This window comes from Ictalurus furcatus, chromosome 12, assembly GCF_023375685.1.
Source record: "Ictalurus furcatus strain D&B chromosome 12, Billie_1.0, whole genome shotgun sequence".
In the NCBI taxonomy this organism is placed as follows: Eukaryota; Metazoa; Chordata; class Actinopteri; order Siluriformes; family Ictaluridae; genus Ictalurus; species Ictalurus furcatus.
In genome coordinates this window covers 29,992,331-30,011,252 of record NC_071266.1, presented here as the reverse complement: position 1 = coordinate 30,011,252, position 18,922 = coordinate 29,992,331, and the positions used below count along the sequence as shown (strand labels likewise).

At 39.1% G+C, this 18,922-nt stretch overlaps 1 protein-coding gene across 1 annotated transcript in view; it reads left to right on the top strand.

Annotated features, from left to right (window-relative positions):
* The window catches only part of zmp:0000000896 (caspase recruitment domain-containing protein 10), a 153,317-nt gene extending 136,985 nt beyond the window's left edge, over window positions 1–16,332 (top strand). The window contains exons 18-19 of the mRNA XM_053638878.1: window positions 13,477–13,540; window positions 16,214–16,332. Coding sequence (XP_053494853.1) covers window positions 13,477–13,540; window positions 16,214–16,332 — 183 coding nt within the window. The remainder of the gene's footprint in view (window positions 1–13,476; window positions 13,541–16,213) is intronic.
* The last annotated feature ends 2,590 nt before the right edge of the window (window positions 16,333–18,922 follow it).

Sequence of the window (18,922 nt, the reverse complement as noted above, 5' to 3'; positions counted from 1 at the left end):
AAAGAACACGAGTAGAGGATAAAAGAACACGAGTAGACGATAAAAGAACACGAGTAGACGATAAAAGAACACGAGTAGAGACGATAAAAGAACACGAGTAGAGGATAAAAGAACACGAGTAGAGGATAAAGAAACACGAGTAGACGATAAAAGAACACGAGTAGACGATAAAAGAACACGAGTAGAGGATAAAAGAACACGAGTAGACGATAAAAGAACACGAGTAGAGGATAAAAGAACACGAGTAGACGATAAAAGAACACGAGTAGACGATAAAAGAACACGAGTAGAGACGATAAAAGAACACGAGTAGAGGATAAAAGAACACGAGTAGAGGATAAAGAAACACGAGTAGACGATAAAAGAACACGAGTAGACGATAAAAGAACACGAGTAGAGGATAAAAGAACACGAGTAGACGATAAAAGAACACGAGTAGAGGATAAAAGAACACGAGTAGACGATAAAAGAACACGAGTAGACGATAAAAGAACACGAGTAGAGACCATAAAAGAACGCGAGTAGAGGATAAAAGAACACGAGTAGACGATAAAAGAACGCGAGTAGACGATAAAAGAACGCGAGTAGAGACGATAAAAGAACGCGAGTAGAGACGATAAAAGAACGCGAGTAGACGATAAAAGAACGCGAGTAGAGACGATAAAAGAACGCGAGTAGACGATAAAAGAACGCGAGTAGAGACGATAAAAGAACGCGAGTAGACGATAAAAGAACGCGAGTAGAGACGATAAAAGAACACGAGTAGACGATAAAAGAACACGAGTAGAGACGATAAAAGAACACGAGTAGAGGATAAAAGAACACGAGTAGAGGATAAAAGAACACGAGTAGAGACGATAAAAGAACACGAGTAGACGATAAAAGAACACGAGTAGAGACGATAAAAGAACACGAGTAGAGGATAAAAGAACACGAGTAGAGGATAAAAGAACACGAGTAGAGGATAAAGGAACACGAGTAGAGGATAAAAGAACACGAGTAGAGGATAAAGGAACACGAGTAGAGGATAAAAGAACACGAGTAGACGATAAAAGAACACGAGTAGAGGATAAAAGAACACGAGTAGAGGATAAAGGAACACGAGTAGAGGATAAAGGAACACGAGTAGACGATAAAAGAACACGAGTAGAGACCATAAAAGAACACGAGTAGACGATAAAAGAACACGAGTAGAGACCATAAAAGAACACGAGTAGACGATAAAAGAACACGAGTAGAGGATAAAAGAACACGAGTAGAGACGATAAAAGAACACGAGTAGAGGATAAAAGAACACGAGTAGAGACGATAAAAGAACACGAGTAGAGACGATAAAAGAACACGTGTAGAGGATAAAAGAACACGAGTAGAGACGATAAAAGAACACGAGTAGAGACGATAAAAGAACACGAGTAGAGACCATAAAAGAACACGAGTAGAGGATAAAGGAACACGAGTAGAGACGATAAAAGAACACGAGTAGACGATAAAAGAACACGAGTAGAGGATAAAAGAACACGAGTAGAGGATAAAAGAACACGAGTAGACGATAAAAGAACACGAGTAGACGATAAAAGAACACGAGTAGAGGATAAAAGAACACGAGTAGAGGATAAAAGAACACGAGTAGAGGATAAAAGAACACGAGTAGACGATAAAAGAACACGAGTAGAGGATAAAAGAACACGAGTAGAGGATAAAAGAACACGAGTAGAGACGATAAAAGAACACGAGTAGAGACGATAAAAGAACACGAGTAGAGGATAAAAGAACACGAGTAGACGATAAAAGAACACGAGTAGAGACGATAAAAGAACACGAGTAGACGATAAAAGAACACGAGTAGAGGATAAAAGAACACGAGTAGACGATAAAAGAACACGAGTAGACGATAAAAGAACACGAGTAGACGATAAAAGAACACGAGTAGAGACGATAAAAGAACACGAGTAGACGATAAAAGAACACGAGTAGACGATAAAAGAACACGAGTAGAGGATAAAAGAACACGAGTAGAGACGATAAAAGAACACGAGTAGAGACGATAAAAGAACACGAGTAGAGGATAAAAGAACACGAGTAGAGACGATAAAAGAACACGAGTAGACGATAAAAGAACACGAGTAGAGGATAAAAGAACACGAGTAGAGACGATAAAAGAACACGAGTAGACGATAAAAGAACACGAGTAGACGATAAAAGAACACGAGTAGAGACGATAAAAGAACACGAGTAGACGATAAAAGAACACGAGTAGACGATAAAAGAACACGAGTAGAGGATAAAAGAACACGAGTAGAGACGATAAAAGAACACGAGTAGAGACGATAAAAGAACACGAGTAGAGGATAAAAGAACACGAGTAGAGACGATAAAAGAACACCAGTAGAGGATAAAAGAACACGAGTAGAGGATAAAAGAACACGAGTAGACGATAAAAGAACACGAGTAGAGGATAAAAGAACACGAGTAGAGGATAAAAGAACACGAGTAGACGATAAAAGAACACGAGTAGAGGATAAAAGAACACGAGTAGAGGATAAAAGAACACGAGTAGAGGATAAAAGAACACGAGTAGACGATAAAAGAACACGAGTAGAGGATAAAAGAACACGAGTAGAGGATAAAAGAACACGAGTAGACGATAAAAGAACACGAGTAGACGATAAAAGAACACGAGTAGACGATAAAAGAACACGAGTAGACGATAAAAGAACACGAGTAGAGGATAAAAGAACACGAGTAGACGATAAAAGAACACGAGTAGAGACGATAAAAGAACACGAGTAGACGATAAAAGAACACGAGTAGAGACGATAAAAGAACACGAGTAGAGGATAAAAGAACACGAGTAGACGATAAAAGAACACGAGTAGAGGATAAAAGAACACGTGTAGAGGATAAAAGAACACGAGTAGAGACGATAAAAGAACACGAGTAGACGATAAAAGAACACGAGTAGAGGATAAAAGAACACGAGTAGACGATAAAAGAACACGAGTAGAGGATAAAAGAACACGAGTAGAGGATAAAAGAACATGAGTAGAGACGATAAAAGAACACGAGTAGGGGATAAAAGAACACGAGTAGAGGATAAAAGAACACGAGAAGAGGATAAAAGAACACGAGTAGAGGATAAAAGAACACGAGTAGAGGATAAAAGAACACGAGTAGACGATAAAAGAACACGAGTAGAGGATAAAAGAACACTAGTAGAGGATAAAGGAACACGAGTAGAGGATAAAAGAACATGAGTAGAGGATAAAAGAACACGAGTAGAGGTTAAAAGAACACGAGTAGAGGATAAAAGAACACGAGTAGACGATAAAAGAACACGAGTAGAGGATAAAAGAACACTAGTAGAGGATAAAGGAACACGAGTAGAGGATAAAAGAACACGAGTAGAGACGATAAAAGAACACGAGTAGAGGATAAAAGAACACGAGTAGACGATAAAAGAACACGAGTAGAGGATAAAAGAACACGTGTAGAGGATAAAAGAACACGAGTAGAGACGATAAAAGAACACGAGTAGACGATAAAAGAACACGAGTAGAGGATAAAAGAACACGAGTAGACGATAAAAGAACACGAGTAGAGGATAAAAGAACACGAGTAGAGGATAAAAGAACACGAGTAGAGACGATAAAAGAACACGAGTAGGGGATAAAAGAACACGAGTAGAGGATAAAAGAACACGAGAAGAGGATAAAAGAACACGAGTAGAGGATAAAAGAACACGAGTAGAGGATAAAAGAACACGAGTAGACGATAAAAGAACACGAGTAGAGGATAAAAGAACACTAGTAGAGGATAAAGGAACACGAGTAGAGGATAAAAGAACACGAGTAGAGGATAAAAGAACACTAGTAGAGGATAAAGGAACACGAGTAGAGGATAAAAGAACATGAGTAGAGGATAAAAGAACACGAGTAGAGGTTAAAAGAACACGAGTAGAGGATAAAAGAACACGAGTAGACGATAAAAGAACACGAGTAGAGGTTAAAAGAACACGAGTAGAGGATAAAAGAACACGAGTAGACGATAAAAGAACACGAGTAGACGATAAAAGAACACGAGTAGACGATAAAAGAACACGAGTAGAGGATAAAAGAACACGAGTAGAGACGATAAAAGAACACGAGTAGACGATAAAAGAACACGAGTAGAGGATAAAAGAACACGAGTAGAGACGATAAAAGAACACGAGTAGAGGATAAAAGAACACGAGTAGAGGATAAAAGAACACGAGTAGAGACGATAAAAGAACACGAGTAGAGGATAAAAGAACACGAGTAGAGGATAAAAGAACACGAGTAGACGATAAAAGAACACGAGTAGAGGATAAAAGAACACGAGTAGAGGATAAAGGAACACGAGTAGAGGATAAAAGAACACGAGTAGAGGATAAAAGAACACGAGTAGAGACGATAAAAGAACACGAGTAGAGACCATAAAAGAACACGAGTAGAGGATAAAAGAACACGAGTAGAGGATAAAAGAACACGAGTAGAGGATAAAAGAACACGAGTAGAGGATAAAAGAACACGAGTAGAGGATAAAAGAACACGAGTAGAGGATAAAAGAACACGAGTAGAGACGATAAAAGAACACGAGTAGAGACGATAAAAGAACACGAGTAGAGGATAAAAGAACACGAGTAGAGGATAAAAGAACACGAGTAGAGACGATAAAAGAACACGAGTAGAGGATAAAAGAACACGAGTAGAGGATAAAAGAACACGAGTAGACGATAAAAGAACACGAGTAGAGGATAAAAGAACACGAGTAGAGGATAAAAGAACACGAGTAGACGATAAAAGAACACGAGTAGAGACGATAAAAGAACACGAGTAGAGGATAAAAGAACACGAGTAGACGATAAAAGAACACGAGTAGACGATAAAAGAACACGAGTAGAGGATAAAAGAACACGAGTAGACGATAAAAGAACACGAGTAGAGACGATAAAAGAACACGAGTAGACGATAAAAGAACACGAGTAGAGACGATAAAAGAACACGAGTAGAGGATAAAAGAACACGAGTAGACGATAAAAGAACACGAGTAGAGGATAAAAGAACACGAGTAGACGATAAAAGAACACGAGTAGAGACGATAAAAGAACACGAGTAGACGATAAAAGAACACGAGTAGAGGATAAAAGAACACGTGTAGAGGATAAAAGAACACGAGTAGAGACGATAAAAGAACACGAGTAGACGATAAAAGAACACGAGTAGAGGATAAAAGAACACGAGTAGACGATAAAAGAACACGAGTAGAGGATAAAAGAACACGAGTAGAGGATAAAAGAACACGAGTAGAGACGATAAAAGAACACGAGTAGGGGATAAAAGAACACGAGTAGAGGATAAAAGAACACGAGAAGAGGATAAAAGAACACGAGTAGAGGATAAAAGAACACGAGTAGAGGATAAAAGAACACGAGTAGACGATAAAAGAACACGAGTAGAGGATAAAAGAACACTAGTAGAGGATAAAGGAACACGAGTAGAGGATAAAAGAACACGAGTAGAGGATAAAAGAACACGAGTAGAGGATAAAAGAACACGAGTAGAGGATAAAAGAACACGAGTAGACGATAAAAGAACACGAGTAGAGGATAAAAGAACACTAGTAGAGGATAAAGGAACACGAGTAGAGGATAAAAGAACACGAGTAGACGATAAAAGAACACGAGTAGACGATAAAAGAACACGAGTAGACGATAAAAGAACACGAGTAGAGGATAAAAGAACACGAGTAGAGACGATAAAAGAACACGAGTAGACGATAAAAGAACACGAGTAGAGGATAAAAGAACACGAGTAGAGACGATAAAAGAACACGAGTAGAGGATAAAAGAACACGAGTAGAGGATAAAAGAACACGAGTAGAGACGATAAAAGAACACGAGTAGAGGATAAAAGAACACGAGTAGAGGATAAAAGAACACGAGTAGACGATAAAAGAACACGAGTAGAGGATAAAAGAACACGAGTAGAGGATAAAGGAACACGAGTAGAGGATAAAAGAACACGAGTAGAGGATAAAAGAACACGAGTAGAGACGATAAAAGAACACGAGTAGAGACCATAAAAGAACACGAGTAGAGGATAAAAGAACACGAGTAGAGGATAAAAGAACACGAGTAGAGGATAAAAGAACACGAGTAGAGGATAAAAGAACACGAGTAGAGGATAAAAGAACACGAGTAGAGGATAAAAGAACACGAGTAGAGACGATAAAAGAACACGAGTAGAGACGATAAAAGAACACGAGTAGAGGATAAAAGAACACGAGTAGAGGATAAAAGAACACGAGTAGAGACGATAAAAGAACACGAGTAGAGACGATAAAAGAACACGAGTAGAGGATAAAAGAACACGAGTAGAGGATAAAAGAACACGAGTAGAGACGATAAAAGAACACGAGTAGAGGATAAAAGAACACGAGTAGAGGATAAAAGAACACGAGTAGACGATAAAAGAACACGAGTAGAGGATAAAAGAACACGAGTAGAGGATAAAAGAACACGAGTAGAGGATAAAAGAACACGTGTAGAGGATAAAAGAACACGAGTAGACGATAAAAGAACACGAGTAGAGACGATAAAAGAACACGAGTAGACGATAAAAGAACACGAGTAGAGACGATAAAAGAACACGAGTAGAGGATAAAAGAACACGAGTAGAGGATAAAAGAACACGAGTAGAGACGATAAAAGAACACGAGTAGAGGATAAAAGAACACGAGTAGAGGATAAAAGAACACGAGTAGAGACGATAAAAGAACACGAGTAGAGGATAAAAGAACACGAGTAGAGACGATAAAAGAACACGAGTAGAGGATAAAAGAACACTAGTAGAGGATAAAGGAACACGAGTAGAGGATAAAAGAACACGAGTAGACGATAAAAGAACACGAGTAGAGACCATAAAAGAACACGAGTAGACGATAAAAGAACACGAGTAGAGGATAAAAGAACACGAGTAGAGACGATAAAAGAACACGAGTAGACGATAAAAGAACACGAGTAGAGGATAAAAGAACACGTGTAGAGGATAAAAGAACACGAGTAGAGACGATAAAAGAACACGAGTAGACGATAAAAGAACACGAGTAGAGACGATAAAAGAACACGAGTAGAGGATAAAAGAACACGAGTAGAGGATAAAAGAACACGAGTAGAGACGATAAAAGAACACGAGTAGAGGATAAAAGAACACGAGTAGAGGATAAAAGAACACGAGTAGACGATAAAAGAACACGAGTAGAGGATAAAAGAACACGAGTAGAGGATAAAGGAACACGAGTAGAGGATAAAAGAACACGAGTAGAGGATAAAAGAACACGAGTAGAGACGATAAAAGAACACGAGTAGACGATAAAAGAACACGAGTAGAGACGATAAAAGAACACGAGTAGAGGATAAAAGAACACGAGTAGACGATAAAAGAACACGAGTAGACGATAAAAGAACACGAGTAGAGGATAAAAGAACACGAGTAGAGGATAAAAGAACACGAGTAGAGGATAATAGAACACGAGTAGAGGATAAAAGAACACGAGTAGAGGATAAAAGAACACGAGTAGAGACGATAAAAGAACACGAGTAGACGATAAAAGAACACGAGTAGAGACGATAAAAGAACACGAGTAGAGGATAAAAGAACACGAGTAGAGACGATAAAAGAACACGAGTAGAGGATAAAGGAACACGAGTAGATGATAAAAGAACACGAGTAGAGGATAAAAGAACACGAGTAGAGGATAAAAGAACACGAGTAGAGACGATAAAAGAACACGAGTAGAGGATAAAAGAACACGAGTAGAGGATAAAAGAACACGAGTAGACGATAAAAGAACACGAGTAGAGGATAAAAGAACACGAGTAGAGGATAAAAGAACACGAGTAGAGGATAAAAGAACACGAGTAGAGGATAAAAGAACACGTGTAGAGGATAAAAGAACACGAGTAGAGACGATAAAAGAACACGAGTAGACGATAAAAGAACACGAGTAGAGACGATAAAAGAACACGAGTAGAGGATAAAAGAACACGAGTAGAGGATAAAAGAACACGAGTAGAGACGATAAAAGAACACGAGTAGAGGATAAAAGAACACGAGTAGAGGATAAAAGAACACGAGTAGACGATAAAAGAACACGAGTAGAGGATAAAAGAACACGAGTAGAGGATAAAAGAACACGAGTAGACGATAAAAGAACACGAGTAGAGGATAAAAGAACACTAGTAGAGGATAAAGGAACACGAGTAGAGGATAAAAGAACACGAGTAGACGATAAAAGAACACGAGTAGAGACCATAAAAGAACACGAGTAGACGATAAAAGAACACGAGTAGACGATAAAAGAACACGAGTAGAGACCATAAAAGAACACGAGTAGACGATAAAAGAACACGAGTAGACGATAAAAGAACACGAGTAGAGGATAAAAGAACACGAGTAGAGACGATAAAAGAACACGAGTAGACGATAAAAGAACACGAGTAGAGGATAAAAGAACACGTGTAGAGGATAAAAGAACACGAGTAGAGACGATAAAAGAACACGAGTAGACGATAAAAGAACACGAGTAGACGATAAAAGAACACGAGTAGAGACGATAAAAGAACACGAGTAGAGGATAAAAGAACACGAGTAGAGGATAAAAGAACACGAGTAGAGACGATAAAAGAACACGAGTAGAGGATAAAAGAACACGAGTAGAGGATAAAAGAACACGAGTAGACGATAAAAGAACACGAGTAGAGGATAAAAGAACACGAGTAGAGGATAAAGGAACACGAGTAGAGGATAAAAGAACACGAGTAGACGATAAAAGAACACGAGTAGAGACCATAAAAGAACACGAGTAGAGGATAAAAGAACACGAGTAGAGGATAAAAGAACACGAGTAGAGGATAAAAGAACACGAGTAGAGGATAAAAGAACACGAGTAGAGGATAAAAGAACACGAGTAGAGGATAAAGGAACACGAGTAGACGATAAAAGAACACGAGTAGAGGATAAAAGAACACGAGTAGAGGATAAAAGAACACGAGTAGATTATAAAAGAACACGAGTAGAGGATAAAGGAACACGAGTAGACGATAAAAGAACACGAGTAGAGGATAAAAGAACACGAGTAGAGGATAAAAGAACACGAGTAGAGACCATAAAAGAACACGAGTAGACGATAAAAGAACACGAGTAGAGGATAAAAGAACACGAGTAGAGGATAAAGGAACACGAGTAGACGATAAAAGAACACGAGTAGAGGATAAAAGAACACGAGTAGAGACCATAAAAGAACACGAGTAGACGATAAAAGAACACGAGTAGAGGATAAAAGAACACGAGTAGAGGATAAAAGAACACGAGTAGAGGATAAAAGAACACGAGTAGACGATAAAAGAACACGAGTAGAGGATAAAAGAACACGAGTAGAGACGATAAAAGAACACGAGTAGAGGATAAAAGAACACGAGTAGAGGATAAAAGAACACGAGTAGAGGATAAAAGAACACGAGTAGACGATAAAAGAACACGAGTAGAGACGATAAAGGAACACGAGTAGACGATAAAAGAACACGAGTAGAGGATAAAAGAACACGAGTAGACGATAAAAGAACACGAGTAGAGACCATAAAAGAACACGAGTAGACGATAAAAGAACACGAGTAGAGGATAAAAGAACACGAGTAGAGGATAAAGGAACACGAGTAGACGATAAAAGAACACGAGTAGAGACCATAAAAGAACACGAGTAGAGACGATAAAAGAACACGAGTAGAGACCATAAAAGAACACGAGTAGAGACCATAAAAGAACACGAGTAGAGACCATAAAAGAACACGAGTAGAGGATAAAAGAACACGAGTAGAGGATAAAAGAACACGAGTAGACGATAAAAGAACACGAGTAGAGACCATAAAAGAACACGAGTAGACGATAAAAGAACACGAGTAGAGGATAAAAGAACACGAGTAGAGGATAAAGGAACACGAGTAGACGATAAAAGAACACGAGTAGAGACCATAAAAGAACACGAGTAGAGGATAAAAGAACACGAGTAGAGGATAAAAGAACACGAGTAGAGACCATAAAAGAACACGAGTAGAGACCATAAAAGAACACGAGTAGAGGATAAAAGAACACGAGTAGAGGATAAAGGAACACGAGTAGACGATAAAAGAACACGAGTAGAGGATAAAAGAACACGAGTAGAGGATAAAGGAACACGAGTAGACGATAAAAGAACACGAGTAGACGATAAAAGAACACGAGTAGAGACCATAAAAGAACACGAGTAGAGGATAAAAGAACACGAGTAGAGGATAAAGGAACACGAGTAGACGATAAAAGAACACGAGTAGAGACGATAAAAGAACACGAGTAGAGGATAAAAGAACACGAGTAGAGACAATAAAAGAACACGAGTAGAGGATAAAAGAACACGAGTAGACGATAAAAGAACACGAGTAGAGACGATAAAAGAACACGAGTAGAGGATAAAAGAACACGAGTAGACGATAAAAGAACACGAGTAGAGGATAAAAGAACACGTGTAGAGGATAAAAGAACACGAGTAGAGACGATAAAAGAACACGAGTAGACGATAAAAGAACACGAGTAGACGATAAAAGAACACGAGTAGAGACGATAAAAGAACACGAGTAGAGGATAAAAGAACACGAGTAGAGGATAAAAGAACACGAGTAGACGATAAAAGAACACGAGTAGAGGATAAAAGAACACGAGTAGAGGATAAAGGAACACGAGTAGAGGATAAAAGAACACGAGTAGACGATAAAAGAACACGAGTAGAGACCATAAAAGAACACGAGTAGAGGATAAAAGAACACGAGTAGAGGATAAAAGAACACGAGTAGAGGATAAAGGAACACGAGTAGAGGATAAAGGAACACGAGTAGACGATAAAAGAACACGAGTAGAGGATAAAAGAACACGAGTAGAGGATAAAAGAACACGAGTAGAGGATAAAAGAACACGAGTAGAGGATAAAGGAACACGAGTAGACGATAAAAGAACACGAGTAGAGGATAAAAGAACACGAGTAGAGGATAAAAGAACACGAGTAGACGATAAAAGAACACGAGTAGAGACCATAAAAGAACACGAGTAGACGATAAAAGAACACGAGTAGAGGATAAAAGAACACGAGTAGAGGATAAAGGAACACGAGTAGACGATAAAAGAACACGAGTAGAGACCATAAAAGAACACGAGTAGAGACCATAAAAGAACACGAGTAGAGGATAAAAGAACACGAGTAGAGGATAAAGGAACACGAGTAGACGATAAAAGAACACGAGTAGACGATAAAAGAACACGAGTAGAGGATAAAAGAACACGAGTAGAGGATAAAAGAACACGAGTAGAGGATAAAAGAACACGAGTAGAGACCATAAAAGAACACGAGTAGAGACGATAAAAGAACACGAGTAGAGGATAAAAGAACACGAGTAGAGGATAAAGGAACACGAGTAGACGATAAAAGAACACGAGTAGAGACCATAAAAGAACACGAGTAGAGGATAAAAGAACACGAGTAGAGGATAAAGGAACACGAGTAGACGATAAAAGAACACGAGTAGAGACAATAAAAGAACACGAGTAGAGGATAAAAGAACACGAGTAGACGATAAAAGAACACGAGTAGACGATAAAAGAACACGAGTAGACGATAAAAGAACACGAGTAGAGGATAAAAGAACACGAGTAGAGGATAAAAGAACACGAGTAGACGATAAAAGAACACGAGTAGACGATAAAAGAACACGAGTAGAGACGATAAAAGAACACGAGTAGAGGATAAAAGAACACGAGTAGACGATAAAAGAACACGAGTAGACGATAAAAGAACACGAGTAGAGGATAAAAGAACACGAGTAGACGATAAAAGAACACGAGTAGAGGATAAAAGAACACGAGTAGAGGATAAAAGAACACGAGTAGAGGATAAAAGAACACGAGTAGACGATAAAAGAACACGAGTAGAGACGATAAAAGAACACGAGTAGAGGATAAAAGAACACGAGTAGACGATAAAAGAACACGAGTAGACGATAAAAGAACACGAGTAGAGACGATAAAAGAACACGAGTAGAGGATAAAAGAACACGAGTAGACGATAAAAGAACACGAGTAGAGACGATAAAAGAACACGAGTAGAGACGATAAAAGAACACGAGTAGAGGATAAAAGAACACGAGTAGACGATAAAAGAACACGAGTAGACGATAAAAGAACACGAGTAGAGACGATAAAAGAACACGAGTAGAGGATAAAAGAACACGAGTAGAGGATAAAAGAACACGAGTAGAGGATAAAAGAACACGAGTAGACGATAAAAGAACACGACTAGAGACGATAAAAGAACACGAGTAGAGGATAAAAGAACACGAGTAGAGGATAAAAGAACACGAGTAGAGACGATAAAAGAACACGAGTAGACGATAAAAGAACACGAGTAGAGACGATAAAAGAACACGAGTAGAGGATAAAAGAACACGAGTAGAGGATAAAAGAACACGAGTAGAGGATAAAAGAACACGAGTAGAGGATAAAAGAACACGAGTAGACGATAAAAGAACACGAGTAGAGGATAAAAGGACACGAGTAGACGATAAAAGGACACGAGTAGAGACCATAAAAGAACACGAGTAGAGGATAAAAGAACACGAGTAGACGATAAAAGAACACGAGTAGAGACGATAAAAGAACACGAGTAGAGGATAAAAGAACACGAGTAGAGGATAAAAGAACACGAGTAGACGATAAAAGAACACGAGTACAGGATAAAAGAACACGAGTAGACGATAAAAGAACACGAGTAGAGGATAAAAGAACACGAGTAGACGATAAAAGAACACGAGTAGAGACGATAAAAGAACACGAGTAGAGGATAAAAGAACACGAGTAGAGGATAAAAGAACACGAGTAGAGGATAAAAGAACACGAGTAGACGATAAAAGAACACGAGTAGAGGATAAAAGAACACGAGTAGAGGATAAAAGAACACGAGTAGAGGATAAAAGAACACGAGTAGACGATAAAAGAACACGAGTAGAGGATAAAAGAACACGAGTAGAGACGATAAAAGAACACGAGTAGAGACGATAAAAGAACACGAGTAGAGACGATAAAAGAACACGAGTACAGGATAAAAGAACACGAGTAGACGATAAAAGAACACGAGTAGAGGATAAAAGAACACGAGTAGAGGATAAAAGAACACGAGTAGAGGATAAAAGAACACAAGTAGACGATAAAAGAACACGAGTAGAGACGATAAAAGAACACGAGTAGAGACGATAAAAGATAAAAGAGGATAAATTTCCTATTTAGATATAATCTAAATAGATGATGTGCTTTTATTTTCCTTACTCCTGGCCTGCCTGACATTTGAAGATTTAAAATGTTTGACTTTCTTTTCAACTAGGGTGCCGGTGGAGCCTTGCAGCTGCATTATGAAGAAGAGCCAGAGATGACTGAGGAAGACCCCAGTATAATGAATTATAGTAATTTAAGCGAGAAGTAATAAAAGCATGAATAACCTTCTCCAAATCCTGGAGAGACAAAAATGTTTTGAGTTTCAAAATAATCCATAGTTGATAAAAACTATTCTTAATGACCGAATTTATTTGCTTGGTTAAAAATAATTCTGAGTCCAGAATGAAGCCAAGGTTCCGAACCTGGGAAGAAATTGAGGGGAAGTGATTATGGAGCTCATTAATGAGACCTTCTCTCAATCTCAGGGGGCCAAAAACAATTATTTCATTTTTGTTTTCATTAGGTTCGAGGAAATTATTTATTAACCATTTTTAATGTCGTCCAGACAGTCCAGCAATGGCTGAATAGAGTCACCAGCTTTCAATGGAATGTACAACTGGGTATCATCAGCATATAAATGAAAAGAGACATTGTGCGTCCTAATAATATTCCCTAATGGCCACATATATAAATAAATAAATAAAAGTGGGCCCAGAATGGAGCGTTGAGGAACACCACTAATAATAGGACTAGAAGAAGAACAGAAATTACCCAACGCTACCGAGAAACACCTGTCCTTAAGATATGAGCTGAGCCATTGTAGGGCGGTACCCTTGATACCAAACAGATGCTCTAAGCACCAAAGTAGTATGTTATGATCTACAGTATCAAAGGCAGCTGTAAGATCTAGTAGCATCAACACAGTATTTTTTCCAGCATCCGCTGCCAGTATAATGTCATTGGACACTTTTAATAAAGCAGACTCCGTGCTATGAAAAGCAGTGAAACCAGATTGTAAAGTTTCCAATAACATAGCTGAGTTTAAAAACAGGGTCAAATGTGACTGTACTACTTTCTCTAGCAGCTTTGACAGAAACGGTAGCTTAGAGACAGGCCGATAATTATTAAGGCAACCTTCATCCAAACCTTGTTTCTTAAGCAAAGGGTGAACAATAGCATGCTTAAAACAATTTGGGACCACCCCAGCATCCAAAGATGAAATTATCAACACTTGGATACTGGGGACAATTTCAGAAAAAGTTGCTTTCATAAGCACAGAGGGAACAACATCAAGTGACGTGGATGATATTTTCATCTGGTTAACCAGATCACACAGTTCCTTTAGAGAAACGTGTTGAAATTGATCAAAGGAAACCGGTAAAGCCAGTGAATTCGGGGACAGGTCTGAGACCTGCGAAGTGAAGGAAGAAAAAATGGCAATTACTTTATCAACAAAAAACGTAAAAAAAACTTCTCACAAAGTTCGGCCGAAGGTTCCCCATGGAATTGGCAACTCGGATTAATAATTGAATTTATCGTGGTGAATAAGATCTTTGTTCTGTGACAGTGTGTAGCAATTAAGTCAGAGAAATACCTAGACCTAGCTGACTTTGCTGCACTCTGAAACTTAAACAAACAATCTTTAAACATCTGAAAGGACACCGTTAACTGATCATGCTTCCATCTACGCTCAGCTTTACGACAAGAGAACGAGTATTATCGTCGAACCAGTAATAAGATTTACGATTTGGTTGCTTCAGCCAAAAAGGGGCAATGGAGTCTAAAATATTAGAGCAAAATGTGTGAAATAAGGCAACCAAATCATCAGGGCCAGAAGAAGACTCTGCAGCACTCAAGATAGATGTTTCAACATTAGCTAGAAAACTTTCACTAAACTGAGAGCCAGTGAGTGAATTAATACAACGAGAATAATATCCTGAAGGCCTAGTCACGACAGCAGAGCTCACAGCAGGGACATTAAAAACAATGGGCTTGTGATCAGAGAAGGAAACATCTTCAATATTAACATCATCAACAGCGGTTCCATATGACAATATAAGGTCTAGAGTATGACCAAGGACATGAGTTGCCTGATTTATGTGTTGAATAAGACGAAAGGAATCCAAAATATTACAAAATTCAGTAACCAAGGGTCGACCAGGGCAGCACACATGCACATTAAAATCACCCGATAATAACAAACGATCAAAAAACAGAACAATAGAAGTCAAAAAATCACAAAAATCACTTAAAAAGGCATTGTCCAGGTTAGGTGGCCTATAGATCAAAGCACAGAATAGCGTGGAAGAGGTCGACTCTAACACGACAAACTGTACCTCAAACGACGAGTAAATCCCAACAGAAACTGTCCGAATGTTCAGAGACTGTTTAAAAACCATAGCAACCCCACCGCCCTTACCAGAAGGCCTTGGAGTACTAATAAAACAACAGTTCGGCGGACAGAGTTCCTCAAAGACGGTTGACTCACCAGGACTGACCCAGGTCTCCGTCAGGAATAAAATATCCAGGTTATGTCTGGTAGAAAAGTCATTTAAAATGAAAGTTTTGTTGCACATGGACCGAGCGTTAACTAGGGCCATATTCAGAGGAGACTGAGGTAACGAGGTCAGATTGGGTGAAGTGAATTCCAGTCGGCGGAGATTTGAACAGTTCACTCTTCTCTGACGAATCCGTAATCATGGAGGAGCAGAACGATTGGATGAATGTTCAAAGTCCGGGAAAATAGGCAGATGAAAAACATATCTGTAATCCCATGACCGTCGTGTCAAGTGGAGTCCTTCCAAGCTTAAGGGAAACTCAATCGATTGTCTGGAGGAAGCGATTGTCCGTCTGATTCTCACCCGGACACCAGCACGATTCCCTCTCTTCCTGTGGCGCTTCCTTAGAGGAGGAGAGCAGCAAGGTAGCCGGCGAGCGCACTCCACTGCGGGTTGGCTGGACGAGGATTGAAAATGAGAATACAGAGAAGGACAAAATCGCAGATGAGCTCCTGTACAGCTTCTGATGTTAAGCAAAGCTTGACGATTGTAGGTCAACACAGAATCTGAATGATACCAGTGTGGCACGATACACAGTAAAAACAGCACAGATGCCAGACGAACAGACATAACAGGTAGAACAAACTGTAATAGACAGGAAAGATACAAGAGACGGGATGCCAACAGGGACACTTGCGCCATCTTGGAATCACGTCACATCATGGAAAGCAGTTTTACCAAAAAAAGTTCAGATACCAAAAGTGCAGATACCAAATTAACTGCTACTTGAAGTGAATCCCTTTTTTGCATGAAGCATATACAGTATACCATGATCCAGGTGATTCAGGTGAGCAGGCTTCACCAGGCTGATTTTATTTGCAGATGGTGTGGCCACAGCTTAAAGTTGGGGGACTGAAGTCAGATGCAACCTTATTTTTTCTATTAACCTTATTCTGTTATAGCTGCATGGCTGTGTCTTATTATCGCTAGTCTACTCATATGTGTTTCTTTGTGCTTTCAGACCGCACAGTGAGCCAGAGAGCGAGAGAGCGCGGCATAGCTGGCAGAGCTTTCAGAGCTTGCACACACACACACACACACACACACACACACACACAAAAACAAAGCCATACAGGGAGCATGGTCTTAACCTTCATCGAGGTGAAAGCAGTGAGCTAGTGATGGCCACATTTTGGTTGCATTTCCTTTGGTTTGTTTTTCCGTGTTGAGTTTTTAAAAGCTTTTTTGAAAGCAAATAGCTCTTCTCAAAATCGATTGATTACCGACTGACGCTTAGTAGTGCCTACTCAGCGTGGCTCAAGGTCCCTTTCCAGAACCTTCACACTAACCTATCCTCAGTGGTGGAATGAACTTCCAACCTCAATCCGGACCGCAGAATCTCTCACCATCTTCAAACAACAGCTAAGGACCCACCTCTTCTCTGAACACTAACCAACTCATTAAAAAAAGTAAAATAAAAAACAAAAAAACCCTTTGCACTTATACCTCTACTCTGTGCACTTTGCTTCTTCTGGAACTCAATTAAAATATCTTGTATGGTAGCACTACATGTATTGTTCTCTGCTTGATATATCGCTTTGATTGTATTTCCTCATTTGTAAGTTGCTGTCAGGCACATTCTCAATTTATTATTAATTTAGAAATGCATGTATATATTGAATGAATGTTTGTGTGATGATAAAAACAGTTGCAGTAGTAAGTCTGGGTGTTATCTCACCACACCTAATCAGAAGTTCTTCACTACTCCAGTTTACAGAGTTCAATATAAATAACTTTTTGCTCAAGAAAATATTCTTAGGTATAAATTCAAATGTAAACAAGCTATTTCATTTCAATTAAAACAAATAAGAGCATAATTCCAAGTATGTAGTGCACATTTTATTAACCGTTAGATATCAGCTACTCACATTTTTGCTGCTGTTTTGTTGTAAGTTGCTGGATTGTCTTCTCCATTTCAGCCAGTTTGTTCTCTAGCTCTCGTTTAACTCCATCTTTCTGTGCTTCAACGTACATCAGGAGAGAATAAAACTTGTTCACAGCCACTATCTCTGTGACATGATGCAGCAGTGCCATTACTGTTTTGAGGCTGTCATGTTTTAAACTCTTCTTCAGGATGATATATCTTCCTCCACACATACTGCGAAGTTGTTCTGTCTCTGAACTTTGCTCTACAAATTTAGCTGCAGCTTCATCAGTGTGGTATGGGTTGGTGAAAAGGATTAGAGTGTGGTCCTTACCTCTGGAGCCAAAGATCATCTGAATCATCTGTATTTCTGCTTCAGTATTTATCTTCATCACTGAGAGGACCAACAGGAACAATGATGTGAAAGCATGAACTCCAGGATCACAGATGGAGACACAGTGTAGAGTCTGACGCATCACTTCCTGTTCTGAGAGCTGAGTGTTGTGGAGAGCGGGCATCTCCACCAGCGTGATCAGGTGTCCACTCACGTCTCCTTTTCTAAGCACTGAGCTGGACTCTAACCTCTGTTCTCTCTGTCCCAGTAAGAGATCTGATATGGAGGCCTTCAGAGCTCCATCACTTCCACACAACACCAAGTTCAAATCTGGAAATGAAGAATTTATCATTAGAAAGAAAAAAGAGATAGAAATTAGGTATATATATATATATATATATTGTATTTATACCTGTCATTATATTTTTGCCATATATAACTTGCCGTAAATAACTTTCGCCATTTAAAGTTATTTATATACTTATCACCTGCTGTTACGAAACGGGAGGTGAGGCGGGAGCAGGTGCAGATCAACATCTTTATTTTCATGCAGCGGACAAAACACAGGAAACGTGGTCTATACTGGACAAGATTAACGGGTTAAACATAGAACTGAAGTCAAGGCATGGAATGAGAACAGGACACGGAAATAAGACCGGTTAGCATGCATAACGTATTCACCATCACACTCAGAGGTTCAAATAATACTGCGTGAAGTACAACATAACATGAGGGCTTTAAATAGCAAACACAATCAAACTAAAACACAGACACCTGTGGCAAATAACGACACACCCTCAAACATAAACCAATACCTGAACAGGAAAAGAACAAAACCAAAACAAAGGCACATGTCCAT